Raw genomic sequence first — 19,781 nt, 5'->3', positions numbered from 1 at the left:
AGCCAGTATAGTGTAATTGAACAGCAGCATTATGTCCGTCTCGAACCCCAGCCCTGTTACTGAATGAGTCATTTCCCTGGCTGACCTTCTTGATGAAGGCCACTGAGAACGTGTCCCAGGAGACGATGCCATGGTCCATCAGCTCCACAAAGGCCGTCAGAGTGAAGGACAGCAGGTCGCCAAAACTACGAGACGACACAGGGACACACACAAACCATAGGAAACTTCTCTGTAGCAGATGGCCTGGAGCAGTGTATAGCAGCAAAGCCCAGATGGCCGGGAACATAACGAGGAACGAGCGATCAGCGAGAGACAAAGAGAGAGGTGGTGGAGGAGAGGAAGAGGAGAGAGGACAAAAACAACAGAAGTTCAATGCTGCGACCAGGCTCGCTGAAGAGAAAGAAACCCAAACAGACAGGGAGAGAGCAAGAAAATGGGGGGAGAAGGTTTGTGATGCAGCGCAGACAGACTGTCCTCGTGGAAACAGCAGGGGCCTGCAGGGGGCCAGCAGGAGCCGGGCAGCACAGGGTGGCGTTCAATCAGGACCAGAAAGCTATATTACAGAATGAAGTCATGCAGTTACACAAATACAGGGAGAAATAAATCACGCCGCAGGGAGTCGCAGGAGGCCAAAGCAGGGAACGCATTATTAAATGTCTGTTACATCCAAGACATATTACAGCGGGAAATACTTAATGAAAAATGGAGGAACCGGCAACAAATATAAAAAGTTTTTCACTGGCAGACAGGTTGTGTTAAAAAAAATCTAAAAGTAAAAGTTATTCTAGCTGACGTGTTGAAAACTGCTCCGTTAATGCAAATTTGTCGACTGACTTGATGGATTGGTTTAACAACACTGACACCTACTGCTCAAGTTTGGAATTGCAGAACTGTGTTTTCAACTTGTGCTGAAGTGTGTATGTGTTTGAGATTGATTCATGTTGTTACTGTTTTAGTTAAATTGTATAACTTGCTATAATCTAACCACAATAAAAAGTTTATGACAAAAACCGTGCATCCTAAAAAAAATATAAAAACTTAATTCGGAAATTTTATCAATTGATGCATTTTACCACTAACGCTGAAAATTAAAATCTTCTTGAACGTGACCTAGTATTGCCACATATAGATCGACAGAGAGCATCATTGGTAAGTGTGCCGCGTGGGAGGTGATTAGTAAACAGTCAAATGGACAATTAGTAACTGACAGCTGAAGGACGAAGAGGCTTTTGCAGATGGCACTGGGCACTAAGGTGATACACTGGGGTTAAACTACTGGACTCTACATGAAAGAGCAGAACACTGATATTAGTGGATAGATCATTAAAGGCAGATGGAGAAAAGAGAACCTTGATGGTTTGCTGACTTTCCATCAGCTCGTAATGATGAAGAGGGAAAAACTGGCTCACAGTGAGCCCCAGAGAAAAATGCCCTCAACCCCCGAGCACCGCGTTGTAAAGAAAACCAAGATTTATTTCACAGTAAGCATTGACTTACACTAAAAGTCATGCTGCACCTTAAATTTTACTTGCAAAAACAACATTTCATCGACTTCAATGAGTTTTCTTAATTAATTCTTAGTAGATTTTTTTTTTTATCAATAAATCTTAGTCTTCTATAAGTTTAGTTAGATATTAAAGAGGTCGACTGATTCTGTTGCCCCACAACCACATGCAAAAAAAACAAAAAAGTCCCACACAGATTCTGTCATTGGAGCCTTTAAGTGGCTGTGGTATACAAGTAGAAATAATTTCCCATAAGGTAGTGGGGCCAAAGTCTTAATCATGCAGACTCGGTCAGCAGGTTAGGAAGAGCAGAGAGGCAATGACGTTACCCGGCCGGAGGGTTGGGGTATGTGGTGGGGGGGGGGGGGGGGGGGGGGGGGGGGGAGCCTTACCATGGCTTCATTATCTTCTGTAGTTTCTGATAGCGCCTGAAAAGATTCGAGAAACTTTGGCGTCACAGTTGGGAAATATAACAACCGACGACCTTTAGGTGTCAGCACAGAGCAGGGAACAACACACATCACAGCCAGTTGATAAGGTAAAAAATTAATTTCATCTTGCATCATAAATACATTATTTCTTAGTGTACAAATAGGACATAAGTTCAATTTACTTTCAAGGGTTGAGCAATCCTGCTTATTATTATTTTATTTTTTTCAGGGGCAAATGAATTGGCTTTTTGTTATACTTTGTTATACTTTGTTATACGAACTGCGCAGCTCCCGCGCAGTTCGTTGAATTTTTTTATTATATATTTTTTATTTAATGTTGGATTTTATGTTGTGTTTTTTTTCCTTGTGTTAACAGACTTGCTAGGTGCAGAATAGTTCTGATGAGTGGCCGGACTGGATTTCTGATTAAATACATACAATAGATTTTTTATGGCAGAGTGGGGATTAAACCCCCAACCGTATTGTTGGAGAACGACCACTCTACCCCCTAGGCCAAGGTGTCCATATGGGGTAGAGTGGTCTCCCCCATATTAAACACAAAGTAAAAGTACATTTAAACCTGCTTGTATTAAACAGGTATTTATACAGACAAGATATATATGCTTATACATAGACTTTAGAGCCCATTAGTAATTGGAAATTCTATATAATTATTATATTGATATATTATTATACTGATATATAGACATATATCTATATATATAGAATTATATAGAATTTCCAATTGATGAATGGGCTTTAAAGTTTATACAATTAGTCATCCAATAACTTTAATGCTATTGTGTGAATTTCTGTTCATCAGGCGACCGAAAGTTTACATAAGGCTTTCATTTAAACACTGTTATTTGTTATTTGTTATTTTAAAATGCAGTTTCATATTGTTTTTAATAATCTAAAAAAAAAGAAAAAAGAAGAAGCTGGTTGAACCTACACGACGCAATCTCAACAGTGGTTTCATATTTTAGTCAATAGAGGGCGGTATCTGCCTTCGCCTTGTGGGGCTGGTGTTGGCAGGAAACGCAGAACTGAGTTCCACATGAATACAGAATCTCTGGCAGAGGCATTGAATCACAGAGAGTCGTCAGCAGCAAGCCTCTTGAACAGTCACCGCTCACCAGGTTGGTTGTCAGGCAAAGTAATGAGTGTGTGTGTGTACGTGTCAGACACTGATATCTCTATTTAACACACACACACACACACTTGTGCACCTACGCACGGACACACACTTTTAAACTCTCCAGCCCTGAATAACCGATGCAACGGCAATTTACATAAAACCACATTTAACGAAAGAGCCGAGAGCCGAGTGGAGTCAACACCGGCGCTGCTGGGATGGCACCTCACTGGGAGATCAAACTGGGTCAAATATCTGCTCATTTCTTACATGCAGAAACGGAGAAGAGGCTTAAATGACTTGCTTCAAAATGGTAGAAGTGAGCGTTATGCTAGAGGTGTCGTCTGATAATACGCAGAAACAGGAGACGTGGTTTCTGCTGAGCAAGATATTTTAAATACCTGGGGGGGGGGGCTGTGAAACTTTATAAGAGACGCAGAATAAGACACTGTGCACGTTAAGTCTATCGATGTGTGGCTGTGTGAAGCGTTTTGGGTGTTCTTACTGACCCCTTGACCTTGTGTCAGTGTGTGGTTTCGGAGCCAAGTTGTTATGCAAATGACTTCAATCCATCTTTTCTTTCACTGGGAAAAAGGATGAATAATGAGAATTGCATGAGGCAGAAAAGGCGAGCGACCCAGGCGGCTGCTGCCCTCCCTGCCAGTTTGAACCGTGTGTGTGCATGTGCTTGTGTGTTGTGTGTGTGTGTGTGTGTGCGTTTTTACACTCCCACAGCAGCTCTCATCTGGGTTTAGCTCTGGCTGGCCGGCACCTTGCATTTACACAGAATGCTCCTGGCAGGCACACAGACACACACACACTTCCCCCTGGCATCATGGCTGAGAAATTCCACCTCAGCGAAAAATGTCCTCGCTGTAACCTTCGGATGAGACGGTCTCAAGGGACCTCCACCCCCGTCAACATACACATACACACACACGAACACGCACACGCACACACACACACACACAAAGACACAAAGACGCGTGCACAGACACTGAACAGACAGAGACCAGTGCAGAGCTCTCTTCTCAGTTTACTGTAATATCAGTGTCACGGTCAACAAAGAAGACGAGTAGGAGCCCATGGGCATGTTCTACGTCTATAATAAAAGCTGGTTCTTCTCTTTTGGGCCGTTATACTCATGGATGACATCTTTAGTGTGATAGAGGGTTTAAAGGTAGAACTGTGGATCCACTGTAGCTTTGGCGCAGACACATTAAACTGTCCAGTCACACACATTCTACATGGAGACAGAACAATCTGTGGTTTGTTGGGTCAAGCTACTTGTGTTTTATTGGACAAATTGTTTGGGAAATATTTCGATTGGAAACTGAATACTTTTTCCTGCCACACTTCATTACCAAGCTAGCTTATAAATTGTTTTAGAGCTAGACAAAACAAATCTAGCCATCATTGGTGTTCGAATGGGAGTCGCAAATTGCTATGTTAATCTGCAGCTCTAATGACTTTGAAAGTCTGACCTTGTATAAGAAACATGAAGAATATAAGAACATAAAAATGATTAGACTGAACTTCAGAATGCACAGTGCAATGTCCACAGAATATGGTCAAAGCTCAACCTGATCAGTTAAACCTATAATGCACCCGGGTCGTGTAAAGACGCATCACTGTAACAAATCCCTGGTTAATCAGAAAAGGTGGACAACACTGCAGAGATGGAGATGAGAGGAAATGGACGGACAGATGACTTACTCAGTCCCACTCTCCACCATCTGTGTGAGCAGGGAGATGCCGTCCAGGTTGATGAACTCCTGGGCGAAGGTGATGTCACGGGACGCGTTGGCCAGGTCCTTCAGAGACTCCAGCTTGGCGTCCATGCTGGACGACTGGATCCGCTCATGGAGCTGGACAGCTGTCTGGTACTGGAGAGGAAGGACCTTTATCTTTATCTGTGCATTCAGCCTGAAGGTCTTTTCATATAAAAGGAAGAGAACTTACAGGAGAGGTGGTCAAGCGCAGGATTGAGCCGTTCTTGATGTCATTGCGATTCTGTGGAGGGTTATGAAGACAAAAGCAGAAGTTGGAAAGGAAGTTTTTAAGGAACGTATTTGACTTGTCTGGAGGAAAAGCACAAAGGCAAACCTTTTCTGTGATGTAAAAATTTGTTGCGTCAGCGATCTGCAGAGCAAAGTTTTCATGGTTCCCCAAGGACCACCTAAAGGCATTGGATGGGGAGAAAAGATTTCATTGCTTGTGGAAACGTCTTCTGTAAAATACAGCTAGCAAGATTAAAGCACAGATAAGAGATGGAGGGTGACTTTTGCAGGAAGTATTATTCTTTAATTAATGTACACAAACACACACACACACACACTGGAAACAGAAAATGCAGACTCACCCTTCACACACTTCTTTAATGATGGCTGAGAGAGGCTTTTTCTGTGGAGAAAGGCAAACCTGCATTTAGTCCAGGGTCCAAAGTCAAGTTCCTAAAACAACAGTCAACTCAAGAGTGAGCTGCAATCATTTTATATTACTGGACTGACACAATGAGGCACTGTTCTGCAGGAGCCTGTATTTATCTTACTGTACAACTGCTGATGTGGAAGCACTGACCGTGTCTGTCGCACCATTTCATTCACTATTACTGTTCGTGGAACGATTTCTGCATCGGTTACACTGATATTCTGTGGCGGAAGCGGAACTTTTGTTTATAGCATTTATATTTATATAGTAATATATCGTTAATCTTACTCTGCACTACAAAATTAGCATAGAATTGCAGTTTCTTTTCACATAACAGTATATATGAAACAAGCTCAATGTTTAATAACTAAAATGAAATCAAAAGTTTTATGAAATATGTCATTAAATGATCAAATAAGTGGATGAACCAATTTGCCCATTAAATGCCCAACACTTGATACTGACCGTCTATAACCGTTACATTATGTTGCAATGTTAATGCATTAATAAAAAGAGTGTCATGAATTGTCGACATAATGCTCCATTTTCCTTCGACACTAAAAATACATCTTGCTTTTGCAAGTCTGTGCTTTTGCTCGTGTGAAATTCTGAATGAAGGACATTGATATTTTTCTTTAAAGGGACTCTCCTTCCTATTTTAAATGTGAAGGTCAGTTTACTCAGACAGAGAATATTCAGGCTGTGAAAACAATGGGAACATGTCTACTGGGGCTTTAGAGGAGGATTCCCAATGTGAGGAGGTGAGGAGTTAAGGTGTTAACACATTAGGCAGGAAGGGCCTGATGAATGTGTTTCAGTTGCATTATGGGACATAAACAAATGCATTTTCGGAACTAGAACTATGATAGAGACCAAAGTCAGGTTTTCCTGATCTCTGATGCCCCAAACCACTAATCAAGAGTATCCATTTGAAGTATAGTTGTTTTAAAAGTCTAAAAAAACAACTGTTCTTTCACCAGTGTTCCTCCACTTACTGGCTCAGGAGTCTTATCCACAAATCCAGTTTAGAGCCGGACTGAACCCCACAGTCTTTTCATAGCACACAGGCACCGGCATGTGCATAAAACCACACAGTTCTAACTGTGCACATGCACAGACAGCAATTTGGCGAGCATCTCTAACATTGTACAGAGCATTGCGGTTTATATGACGGCTCTCTATCACTACTTTCCTGCAGTCAGAGCAGAAGAGAGAGAGAGAGGCTGCTTCAAAGAGCACAAGCCGTGGTGAGGAGGATTTACAGAGAGAAGTTATGGTGGCAGGATGGGGGGGGGGGGGGGGGGGGGTGTTGTATGACAGGGAGGGAAAGACAGGGGGTGACAGAGAAGGAAGGTGGGCTGATATGAGAACAAAAGAGGGAACAAAAGATTAAACAGTGAAAAATAAAGAAAATGACATAAGATGAAAGAAAAGCAACAGCGCAAACAGGGAGAGGACGAGTGGAGGGGGCAGGAGAGCGGAGAACAAAGAGAAAGAGGAGTGGAGGAAAATGAGGAACTTTAAAAATGTGTGTATGTATATATAATGTGCGAAACATCTTCTATGAGTTTCAAAAAGGCGCGAAATGGAAAAAACATATATGATATGCTATATATAAGAAAAATATACTGATTCAGCATCACACGCTATCTTACAAACATTCAAGAGCCTGAATACCACTTGAAAACCCCAGATTTAACTCTAAATGTTTCATATTTCTTTCTTTCGTTTTCATGAGGAAACTATTAATATTCTCAACCCATCAAAGAAACAGTTAAAGCTCTGCAATATCTTAAAAGGATATGAAACCCCTAGTGCCTTGCTCTGAGCCATTCCTCCTTTCATCAAAGCATCATCCACTTTGGACATGTATTATTAATAAACTAATACATTTAAACATGTGGAGCTTTAACTAATAATATAAAAAGGTAATAATCTTTTACTACATGTGCAATTTTTTTAAAAGTTATGATATTTTCTGCTCCCTTAATTCTGCCATTTAATCAGCTAATTTAGATCTAATATGAAAGGGAAAAAATGGTAAATATAAGTTGACATTTTCTGAAAGAAACAAAGCGTCTGGCTTCTATTTTACAAGTGCAAACCTTTGGTTTATAATGGGGAAAGAAAGACCCATTTAATTTCTGTTATTATGTGTTATTATTATTACATTAAGTGCTCCACTTGCAAACTGTTGGTTTTTTTCAAAGATGGTTACTTACTTCTGAATTATGCTTATAGAGCCAGATTTTACCAAAGTTCAAACTCTCTTATAGATGATTCCAATTAAAGACCTGTACACCTCGGTACTACAGACAAAGTTAAGATGAGCTGGTAACACAGTGGAGCATTTATCAGACATAGAGCCAGATATGAACCTCAGGGGGGAGTAATGGACTAATATCAACATGGATAAAAATGTAACTTTCTGTTAAGTTTGCTTTATCAACGAATCATCTCAAAAGTCGATATGTCAGTGTTGCATTTACAATCTCGTTTCCACGGCTGCAAGAGGCCAAAAAACGTTTAATGCAGGATCTAAGAATGTGTTTGTAATAGACCATAGTCAGATATCTCTACAACCATTTAAGTGTATAATGACAAATCCATCTATTGCCTAACTGCTGCTTTACAATAGACCTTCCGTTTGATTTCTGTTTGTTTCTGCTGAAATCCTCGTGCCACACCCCCACACCCCCACACACACACACACCTTGTCCTCCCCTGTTATTGCATTTCTGACAACCAACAAAACTAAAGCTCTTATTGTAATTGTCTGCGCTCGTGCCAATTTACACAGCACACTGCACAGATCTTGTACTTGTGTGCCTATAAGGCACAGAGGATGTTTAGAAAGAGAGAAATCGGCGTGCGATTTATGCAGATACACAAACACGGAGGGAAATAGCTGCATCTTAACACAACGCGGCAACGAGGAACGCACGCACAAAAATACACACACAGATAGCCATATACAAATGGGCACAAGTACACATATACACAGCTGTCAGCAAAGAAGCACACGCACACTTTAATAGTAACAAGTATGCATGTTGCCACACAAACACACCCACACACCCTCGTAAACAAACAAAAAATACACACACAAATTGATATTCTTGCAAACACACACACACACACGCTTTCTCTGGGTCTCAAGACAGCGAGAGGAGCCGGAGCCCACTACCTATCGCATGACTCAGACAGCCATATGCTGCTGCAGGGCCTATTGTACAGAGGAGATGAAGAGGGAGGAGGAGGGGTGGAGGAGGAGGAGGAGGAGGAGGACGAGGAGGAGGACGAGGAGGTGGTGGGGATTTGATGGCGGAGAACAAGAGAGGAGGAGGAGGCACAGGGCAAGTTTCACAGATACAACAAAAGACGGGGAGGAGGAGTGAGGGGGGGAGAACGAGAGCGAAAGCAAAGAGGGCAGAGGAGGAGGAGGCGACAGATAGGAGAAACAAGAGGAAGAGGACAGGATGATGGGGGGAGACAATTAGAGAAGAGCGGAGGAAGGAGAGGAGGAGAGGTGGGTTTAAAGAAGTGAAGACGTTTTACTATTGCAAGAGGCATTGAATACACAAACTACATCCCAAAAATCTACACTCCAGTGTTTACAGAAAACCCAGAAGCACATGTCCTCTGGTGCTCAGCGTTTCATTCAGTGGTTCATCCATTGAGAAGGGCAATCATGGCTCCAGTTGCCACGGTGACTCATAGCTTGTACAATCATTAGTCCATCCATGAGTCACGCACACACACACACGCGCACACACACACGCGCACACACACTGTATCAAACCACGCAACAGTAAACAGATTATCCCACCTCACACACACACGAGGCTGGCTCATCATTGTTTGGGCTAATTCTTTTTTATTAGAATGTCATCCAGTGTTAGTTAGACCCAGACGTTCACTGACCCACAGTTATCACCTTTTCCTGTGGATTCATATTGATCTGAAACGCACTGTCCTCTCTTCTAAAAGCCACAGATCGGGGAATCAGAACAGTGTTACTCGCCCCCGGCCCGTACCATTACAAACAGGAGGGTGTGTGTGTGTGTGACATATACCGTACTTGTTTGGGAAGAGAGAGGGTTGTGTCTATGTTAGAAGAGTGATGACAACTCCTTTACACCAGTATTAGTGTGAATATCGAGGTTTTTTAAAAGCGGGGAAAGATGCAAAGACGCAATCGACTCATTTCTGAAAATAGAGTTGTTTTTTTCTTTTCCTGGTGCGTCCGGGGAAAAAAGTGCACTCTCACCTCAACTTAGCGCATTCACCTTGGTGTCAAGTTTCCATCGACGCCGACTGGAGCCGATAAAAAGCTCTGTCTACTAAAGATTCTGACCCGGGAGTGAATGCTGATTGTTACCATTCACGTTGTAGACAACAACCAGATGAAAGCAGGTGTTGGAGAGTTTTTTAAAACAGTTCAGTCTTGTGGAAAGAACGTGGTTGGCTCAGGGTCCAGCATTTGAAGCCGTATTATTGGGTCCGGGGCTGAAGTAGAAAATCTGATATTCATGTCATGCATCTTGATCATCAATTTCAGTAAACATATTGTGTAAATTACTGGAATATGATAGGAATTTGTTATGCTGCCATGAGGTAGTTTGATGGGATTCAATCAAATCCAGTGCTGAATTCCTTATCGAATCTAATTGTGTTTTCCAACATTTCCATGAAGCCGAAGCCATTAAAAGAGTGAGTTTAGATCTGTGACCTACATAAACACGCCAAAGTTTTTAGGTCTAATTAATGTCCAGAGCCTTCAGCTTGAAGAGAGACACAGTAATGTTTGTCATATTCAACTCATTGTGTGCTGGCAATAGGTATTTTTTTGGTGTTTGGTCCTCAGAGACCTACCTGGTCTATCTCCATGAGCTTGGGGAAGGCCCCCGGCCACTCAATGGCCACCTTCACGATGTCTGCCGGCGGCGGCATGGCTGCCGGGGGGGGGTGGGGGGAGGCGCTGTACGTCTCGCTGCCTCACACCTCTGTCACCACCACTGGAGGAGGCTCATCCAAACCTGCAGGACAGGAGTGAAGGGAAAAAGGAGGATGGACGGAGGAATGAAAGGGGAAAAGGGGGGAGACAAATGGAACAGACATTAGTAAAGATCTGGGTCTTAGCTTCCTTTAACATTTTAAGAATATTATTCAAGACTAAAGAGAAAAGGTGAAAAGGGGGCAGAGCCGAGTTCTGCACAGCTCTCGGGGGACGTTTAATAAACTACTGATAACTCCAGCCGAAACTAAAGTCAGCAGCTCAAACCAATTACTCACCCTCATATATCATTTAAGGGTTAAGAGGAAATGAGTCAACCTACTTAAACTGGTTTACTGTTATTTATAGAGATGTACACTCTGCACTCATATATTTTTGCACCTCGAAAATATCTGAGGTCAGGCTACAATGCCAGATGTCTGTATAACCACAGCAGTCGCCCACAGCTTAAACACTCTCTCCTGTTGACCCTAAAAACTTAGCTCTTCATGCAAATTCCAGCGAACACCACTTATACCAGCTCAAGTGGAGATACTGTTTATTTTTGCTATTTGTTCACGGAGATCCATTTTATTTGCAGCCGTTGCCCAAATTTAATTTGTAGTTGTTGACACGCAGAGCAGTTGCACGTGCTGCTGGGCCAGATAATTCAATAAATTGATTCAAATTGGAGATTATCTGCTAATGAGGTCACAGCAGGTAAGTGGGTTGATGGAAAGTCATTATGTTTTTAAGAATGTACGCTGTTCAGTCGGGTTCAGTCATTTAAATGCAGTCGCAAGTCACACAAATCACCCAGCAGCGTCTTCCTACAACTTCAACACTACAGACGCTCTGGCACCAAGTAGTTTTTTGTACGAGTTGTGACATTTGAACACACAAAGCAGCTCTCTCTCATTCATGAGATGCAGCAGCACTTATGTCACAATAGCAGGTGAGCATGCAAGGTACAGCAGCAGAAGCTTTAGCCGTCAGTCCAGAGAATTTCCCTCCAGTCGGTGGAATAAAGCGGCATTCCACAAAGATTTACACATTAAGGTCGGTTTATCCGTCACGAGGAACACAAACATCCATCAAAACACAATCTGTGAATCTGAAATATTTTAATCTATCTGAGGAAATCGGTCAATGACATCACCCTGGTATTTATGGCTTTAATTTGGAGACAAACTACTGTGTGGGCCTCCTAAGTCCTACGTTCTTTTAACTTTTTCTTTACTTCTTGTCTTTGAGGTTTTGTATCCTTGTTTATTTGTCCTCTTCATGAAGAATGGCTGTATTTAATGGTGCTATATATATTAAAGTATTATTATTATTATTATTATACCCAGGCCCAGAAATTAAGCACTAATATCAAAGCACTAATTTGATTTTATAGCCTTAGTTTTCCTTATGAAGTTTAATGTTTGAACAAGTAGGACATCCACTGTCCTTTATCCTCAGCTATAGGGTGAGGGGAAAATACCAGAGAAAACAACTTTGACCAGGAAAAGTGGAATAGATGTTGCACATCAACAAAATAAAAAATAATCACAACCTAAGTACCTAAAACTGTCATTTTCTATTTCTTTTAATGAGATACACACAACTGAAGCACTCACAAAGACCCTGAATCTGTATTTTCAACCACATGCACCGTGGTTGATACAGATAGCAACGAGTTCTGTAGCACTCAAGCCTCTTTCATGTGAACACACACACGCACACACATGTAACTACACTGAACTGAGCTCGTAATCCTGGGTGGCTCCTCCCCGGCTCAGGTCCCTATGCAGAGGACTCCTGAGAGAGCACAAAAAAAGCATGATATCTGACAGAGGAACAGGCAGCTGGATTGACCTGAAACCTTGTGGCTTTCTGAGATAAGCCAGCTGGATGTGATGGCAAAAAAACTTACCGAATCAGAGTGACTCTAACCCACACAGGGGGGTATCTGGTTAAAGGCACCTTTGTGTGCCTGCAGGGGTCTAATGAAACCCACCACTGCACAGTTATGAAATGGAAAATATAGCATCGATGTCCCCGAAACTGACTGAGGGAGGCTTCAATAATTTACCATTCCAGTCTGTCTAGAAATCTTGGATCATCTTAATTCCTGGTGAAGAAGCCTGTTTACGTATTTATTCTCAATCCATAATGCAACAACACCGGCTAAGACTAATTCCTGGGAGACAAGTATTGAGGAAAGAAAATGTGTGTCGATATATACAGCATGTAGAGAGAGGAGTGAGTAATTTAATGTGTTTGTGTGTGTGTGTGTGTGTGTGTGTGGACAAACAGTGTGCAGACATAGTTACTGTGTGATGTGTTTGATGAGCAGGTATTAAGTTGATGATACTTTAGTATATGTAATGAGAATAGCCTGGCGTTGTATGTGTGTATATAAGTGTGAGTCAACCCATAATAATCCAAATAGCCTTTATTCAAGGGCCCGTTGCCATGGCAGCCACTGCATCAAAAGCGGGAGATGTGGATGCATCCCTCTGTCTCCCTCCCTCTCTCTCTCCCTCTCTCTCCTAAGTGCGTGTCATAGTCAAGTCACATTTGTCACAACTCCACAAAAATGACTCAATCCAACCCTCTGCTTTGAATTTCAATAGGGAAACATGAACGAGTGTTTTCATTGAGGATTATAGTGCTTCAGTAACATATGTTAAATACCCCTATGTAACCTCACGCAGAGGGGGAGGAAAAGCTCATGGTGGTGAATGAGATGTGGCGAAAACACTAAGACAGATAAACAAAGCTACATGAGCACAATCCTGCAAACATTACAATTAATGAAACAAACGTGTATCGTTTAAAGAATAACAGCAGCAACATCCTGTTTAATCCCTGTTGGGATAATAATGGGCCTCACAAACACAAGCCTTATAATAGTCATCTACTGTGTGTACAGATTGTAATCCTCCAGCTACAGCTAGAAAGAATCGACTGTACACAAAGATGGTCGACGTGTCTCCATTTCCGCCCACTATCCAGCCATCTCGTGTGATTAGAACCGGAGTCTGAGCAGCATCATATCATAAGATGAAGCCACAGTAGCGAAGTCCTGTCAGTACATAAGCTCGACCAATCAAGTCACGTCACTCCATTTTATAGCTTCAAATAACTTATTACTACCAAACTGACTTAAGATCTGCTTGATAATAACTAAATTAAATGACAAAAAACACTTGTGAGAAACATTAACATGTCTATTTTAACTTTTTAGTACCACCCACTAACATGGAGGAGGTGGGAGTTATGACCTATACTGCAGCAAGCCACCAGGTGGTGTTTGCTAGTCACAATTCTTTAAAGAAACACTTTAAGGATCCTGTTTAAATGTCTATGTAATGCATTGATGTGGAAAATATAGAAATAAAGGCTTATGGTTTAGTTTTTGTGCACGCAAACAGTTTCCCTGCCACTGACGGATTGTTCCTAACGACTTAATCTCAGTTTTATCTCTAAATAATGTGATTCTGATCATCTGACAGAACCAATTTGTTTAATATATCTGTCTAATGGCTTGTTTTTCTGGCCCAGTCGGTGATTAGCGATGCTTCAATATTCCCGTATCTCAGTAATTCATTTTGTGAAAACAATGCAGACAGAGGGAAGCAGAAAATAACGACACAAATTGTGATAAACAGAAATTATCCCTTACAATGGAGAGAGGAAAGTTAATCTGTGTGTGAAGTCACTGTCCTTTTGAATAAGGGTTTGTGTTTTCCAGTAACGACAGTGTGTGTGTGTGTGTGTCTGTGTGCTCTTTTGTGTGTGTGTATTCCGAGCACCTTGTCATCTTCTTCTGAGAACTATATGACTCAGAGATGGACGGCCTTGAAGCTTATTGATTGGACTGAGACACGCACACGCACACTCACACACACACACACACGCACACACACGCACACACACAAGCACACACACAAGCACACACACAAGCACACACACAAGCACACACACAAGCACACACACAAGCACACACACACACCACCGTAAACCCCTTGAAAATGGTCTCAGCCGTAATTGAGAGACACAGCGGTTTAGCACACCGCCATGAGCAGCACCCATTGGATCAACATGTTTTTCCTGCAGTCGACACACGCTTGCAACAACAGACTTTCTCAGGCGTGTGTTTGTCTCCATGCATCCTCCACATGTCGTCAGTGAGTGTTTACTACGGCCTGCGTATCAATCTGTCGCTCTGGCATCTCCTCGCAGCCTCCTCACACTGTAAATGGAACCTTGTTATCGAGCTCGCTGCTGTCAGAACTCATCACGCCAGAGCAGGTGATTTGCTGCAACCTGGTTCAGCGCGAGTGCGAGTGAGCGCTGGGTTTATTTCTCCCTCTGCCAGAGGGTTAAACAGGCCAACGGGACACAGAACTCACTCCATCTCTTTCTGTTTCCAGGAGAACGCTCCTGTCAGTTTTTCAGGATGGGACCTCGCTTCCCTCCTCTCCTCTTTTACGCGTGCATTTATTTTATCTGACATCTTCCATCAATCCCTCCCCTCTACTAAGTGGTTTTCTCCACAGAACAAATTATCTTTCCAGATTATGATGAAAAAGAACATCAACCAGTTGCTCCACACCATGTCCAATCATTGGTTTAACAGGCATTTAAGATCCGGCTGCTGGCGTAATTGCACTTTTGCGCTTTACGCAATAACACGTTGCCAAAACCATCAAACCACTCGTTTAACTGGATCTAGCGGATCAGCAAGGTTGTAATTGTTCAATGTGTCTTCAAACACCTGCCGTAACCACAGAGCTAAGTGCAGCTGGAGGGATTAGTTTTAGTTACAGTAGCACATAATTCTAACGGATTGACTGCAAAAGAGTGGCATAAACTAAATCTCATGTTACGCTCAGGAACCTGCGACCTGATCCGATGCCAGAGGTCGAAAGCCAAGAACAAAAACATCAATAAACAGGGGAGAGGGGGAAAGAGGAGAGGTGGAGAGAAGTCCTGTGATTTGTTGGGCAGCAGAAGAAGAAGAGTGCTGGGTTTCACCTCAATAATTCATGATGAGTAATCTGAGGGTCACATCATCTGTGGAGGGGGGAGGAAACCCAGGTGATGCAGTGATGAAGGTGAGAAATGAAAGAGGAAGGTTGTGAAGAAGGTTAAAGTGAAATAATGACATTAGAAGTAGACTAAAGTAGAGGGTTATGTGATGAAGGAAAAGTATAATGAAGAGGGCGGCACTAGTGGAACAGTGGTTTGCACTGTCGCCCTCACAGCAACAATGTTCTTGGTTTGAATCGGAGTTCATTTCCATGTGGAATTTTCATTTACTCTGTCTTCCTCATGGACTCACACGTACGTGTTGGATGCGTCAACAGAAACAATGCTCATTAATTTTGAATGGGACGAAAGCCACAATCACATCATGTTCAAATCACGTTGATATGCGGAGCTATAGGAAGTTGCTAACCTTGTGTGTGTTCATGTGGTTGTGGATTTTTATTTCCCATTTACTCTTCTCCAGCATCGTATTGATAGCTAACATTAGTTTGAAATCCAACTTTGTGTGTCCCGGCCCCAAGCGGCGAGCACGGCCACCGTCAGGCTCTGACGCAAAACACAAACGTGCAAGTACAGCGAAAGTCCAAAACTGGAATCTCTCACTTTACCACGAAGGTGTGCATGTGATTTGTCTCTGTGTGTTGGCCCTGCGACACGCTGGCCCGTCACCCAATGTCTGCTGGGATTGGCTCCAGCCCCCTCACAAAGTTGAAAGAATAAACGACATAAGGATAATGAGGAGGAAAACAGTTTGAGAGAGATGAGGGGGGGGGGGGGGGGGGGGGGGGGGGGGGGGGGGGATGGAGAAAGACAAAGATAAAAGAGCAAAAGTAAAACACGCAAGAGGATAGAAAAAAAGAAAGAGTGTTGGAAGTGAGATGAAGCACGACTGTTCCAAAGCTATACATGCAAGTAATAAGCAAGTACTGGTTGGAGAAAATAAAATCATTATTTTCTACACCTGCACCCTTCACATAATATATTTTATTTCCAGCTGTTAATTAATCTATCAACACCACCTTCTAATGGGAAACTCTCGAAAATAATTTATAATTGTAACACAATGAAATAAATTAGGATGTACATTTGCTTTTTTTTAAAAGGATTTTTTACACTTTGATGTTCTTTTAATTAAAACTATAGCTGATAGAGCGATAGAGAGGGGGATGGGGGGTGGGGGGTTGGGGGGAGACAAACAGAGTAAGGGCATGAATATCAAGGGGAACGTGATCTAAAGTAAAGTGCAGCCTCTCCCACTCTGCTCCTCCTGGGACCTTTTAGCAGGAACCCTGATGGTGGGAGAGAACATGAGGCAGCAGTTTCTTACAATGTCAACCCTGATGAACCTCAGGCTTATAAAGGAAAGTCTTTGTTGGCACATTCCCTAAATTGTCAGTGTTTAAATTTTAGGAGATGACCTCAGGCATTTGCATTTAATTACCACTTCATTTGAAGCAGTCTGCCTGGCCTGAAACGTACGACACAGTTCAGACACTGGGATCCTCCAGAACCGCTCCACCCGTCGATTACATGATGAAATCACTTAGTTAACTCACGTCTAACTAAGACTAAAGCAGTTTAATACAAATGTCCTGCCATAGATCCTGCCTTGAAGGACTATAATGGTATATTCAATTCATAAACTAGTTTTTATTAGTGTATAATGGCATGAAAATGATACCTACAATAATACTACGTTTTCCAGTGAAATCTGGGTTTTCAAACTAAAGTCTTTCTTTCCAATAAAGCATTTTTGGCTCAGTATCAGTTTTAACCCCCGTCCATACTAACACGCCTGAAAATGCACATCATGTGACCTCTCATGTACACTGGGTAAGCACGAGCCCATCTACATAAGAGTTGGTGGAATAATATCTCGTCTCCTACGCACATAAGCAGCTGTATCATTGTAAAATGCAGAATTTAACTGCACAACAGTTGTCAACAGGGTCAGCAAAGCTTGTAATTGATTCTCCATGCTGCGTTATACACTGGTGGGTAAGCGAGAGAAGCCGGATGAATCAGTGAAGACAACGTTGTGACCAAACCTCTCAGTTTCTACCCGGCCAAACTAAAACAAACCCTGGAGTTTTAAAACTAAAACGAGGACAGGAGCATTTCGTGGGTGGACACAGATTTATCTGAAGCAGAGTTGCTGCATTTTCAAATTAGATGTAGTAGTGTGGATGTAGCAGAATCCTAGTTTTCATATCCTTAGAATAAGCTTCTGCAGTAGCCCAGAACATGTAAACTAAACACCAGCTCTTCAGTGGGTCTAATGCTTTTTTACAAAGTAGGTTCTCCTATACTACGGGTATAATAGAATAATATTTTAACAGAACTTAGTCAGTTTTCACATTGGATGGAGGGATACTAAATAAGAACTCTAATGTCAAAAAAACTACAAAAGAGTACAAAAATATTATTTATACAAATGTGCATCTTCGGTATTAGTTTGCAATATGCAACTTCACAGCTAGATGCCACTTTTTGACAGGGTCATTTCACAAATGGAAGTGCAGAAATCTGGGAGCATAAGTTCCCTGAGCAAGCAGAAGACGAGCCTGAGTGTGAGGAGAAGAACTCAAACCGAAGCACAGGTTGTTCATATCTGAGACAAACCATTTTTAACAGGAAATCTGACTATTTGAGAGAAACAGCACGGTTTTGAGGAAAAGCAAAACAACACCTCAACATGAAATCCTCCTAAAATGAGAAACCGTGCTCTCGAATAAAAATAGGAGAGAAACTCCATACCTATACAGGCTTATATGCAGACATCTGAGTGTGGGTGTGTCTGTATTAACCTATGCACAGGGTGAATTTCAAAAGGAGCCATTCTGGCTCTTCACCCGATGCCTCTACAAAGGGCCCGCCTCGCCACGGGGGCCCTGGTATGTGTAAGAGAGTGCGTGTGAAGCTGTGTGTGTGTGATCCTTTATCTGAGAGCTGAGACAAAAGACCACTGACAGGGTGCAGAGAACCACAAGTTATTGTTGCTCAGAGCGTGACGCCTTCACACACCTACACACAGACACACACACACACGAGCCACAAGGTGGTCATGTTACAGCCTAGAGGAGAGCTGTGTGTATGACAGAGACGAACAGACCTCACACACTCTCTAAGTCCATATAGAACAGTGGTTCGCACAACCCCTTTTATTCAATAGTATTTAATCATACATGATCCAAAAATCAATAGTGGATGTAACAGTATTTTTTTCATACAACCGCAACTGTATCAGCTCTGCTCTTTTTCTGCATTTGTTTGTTATTTAGCAGGATTATGCAAAAACTAATGGACGGATTGCAGTGAAACTCGGTGAAAGGATTTGGGTAAAGGGAGAAGGCATAACATTTCAGTGCGGATCTGAATCTGGGGGGTGATCCAGAATTTTTTTTTCCACTTTCTTTAACATTGTGAGATCAGGTGTTTTTAATAATTTTCCTTAATCTCTTGGAGAATAAACTGACTCGTTTAGGGGACTGATATTTGTGTGTCTGTTCAATTTGGTGCAGATAATAACAAACATCTGGATCTGGATTCACAAGGGGACTGTGGGGCCTTGGTGGAGGTATGTGCTCCACTGAGTATCGTTCTAGTTCAATATTAACTTCTATCTTATCACAAGGTTTGTTACTCTTTTCACCCCTGAAAGTGCAGAAGTATCTACAAGGTGCACAAGTGCTACTCGTAGAGAATAATAACACAAAAACACACCAGAGTGTCAAGACAAAAAACAAAAAGGCAGAAGGAGAGGATGAAAATGCTTCTGTGTTATGCCCAGTTCCCCAACACACCCACACCCACAGACACACACAGACACACACAGACACACACAGACACACACACAGACACACAGGAAACGGCTGGCTCGAAGACAAAGGGCTGACAAAACAGCTACAAATAAAAGGAGGAAGACAAAAGGAAAAGGGGGAAGGCTGAGGTCAGGGTTTAGAAATATGTCTTCTGCACTCAACCAAGTCAGGAACTCCAAGAGCCTCGAGATGCAACAATATTCACAATAACAAGAAAGAAACACAAGATCATAGAATGGAATCACAAAGCACCAGATACTTTTCATGAACTCAGTACGGCACCTCCTAAAGTTGCGAGTTCTCTCTGCGTGATTCATGCTGGGCCGCTCAGCAGGCCTCTCTCTCTGTGACAAAGCCGCCCTGGTTCTCGCTGCACCTCTGTAACCAGGATATCCTGTCAAACGTTGATACCAGCGGCTG

General features: G+C 42.4%; 1 protein-coding gene across 2 annotated transcripts in view; it reads right to left on the bottom strand.

The window, feature by feature from the left end:
- Positions 1-19,781, bottom strand: part of elmo1 (engulfment and cell motility 1 (ced-12 homolog, C. elegans)) — a 107,932-nt gene that overhangs the window by 55,282 nt on the left and 32,869 nt on the right. For both annotated transcript variants that reach the window (XM_053446131.1, XM_053446130.1), the window contains exons 2-8: positions 10,377-10,540; positions 5,434-5,474; positions 5,178-5,250; positions 5,034-5,084; positions 4,788-4,957; positions 1,898-1,933; positions 86-185 (exon numbers count right to left, since the gene is read on the bottom strand). In XM_053446131.1, coding sequence (XP_053302106.1) covers positions 86-185; positions 1,898-1,933; positions 4,788-4,957; positions 5,034-5,084; positions 5,178-5,250; positions 5,434-5,474; positions 10,377-10,454 — 549 coding nt within the window. In that variant the 5' untranslated portion in view covers positions 10,455-10,540. The remainder of the gene's footprint in view (positions 1-85; positions 186-1,897; positions 1,934-4,787; positions 4,958-5,033; positions 5,085-5,177; positions 5,251-5,433; positions 5,475-10,376; positions 10,541-19,781) is intronic.

Source organism: Pleuronectes platessa, chromosome 18, assembly GCF_947347685.1.
Source record: "Pleuronectes platessa chromosome 18, fPlePla1.1, whole genome shotgun sequence".
In the NCBI taxonomy this organism is placed as follows: domain Eukaryota; kingdom Metazoa; phylum Chordata; class Actinopteri; order Pleuronectiformes; family Pleuronectidae; genus Pleuronectes; species Pleuronectes platessa.
Note: the sequence above shows the minus strand (reverse complement) of the source record. Positions and strands in the feature narration are given on the sequence as shown.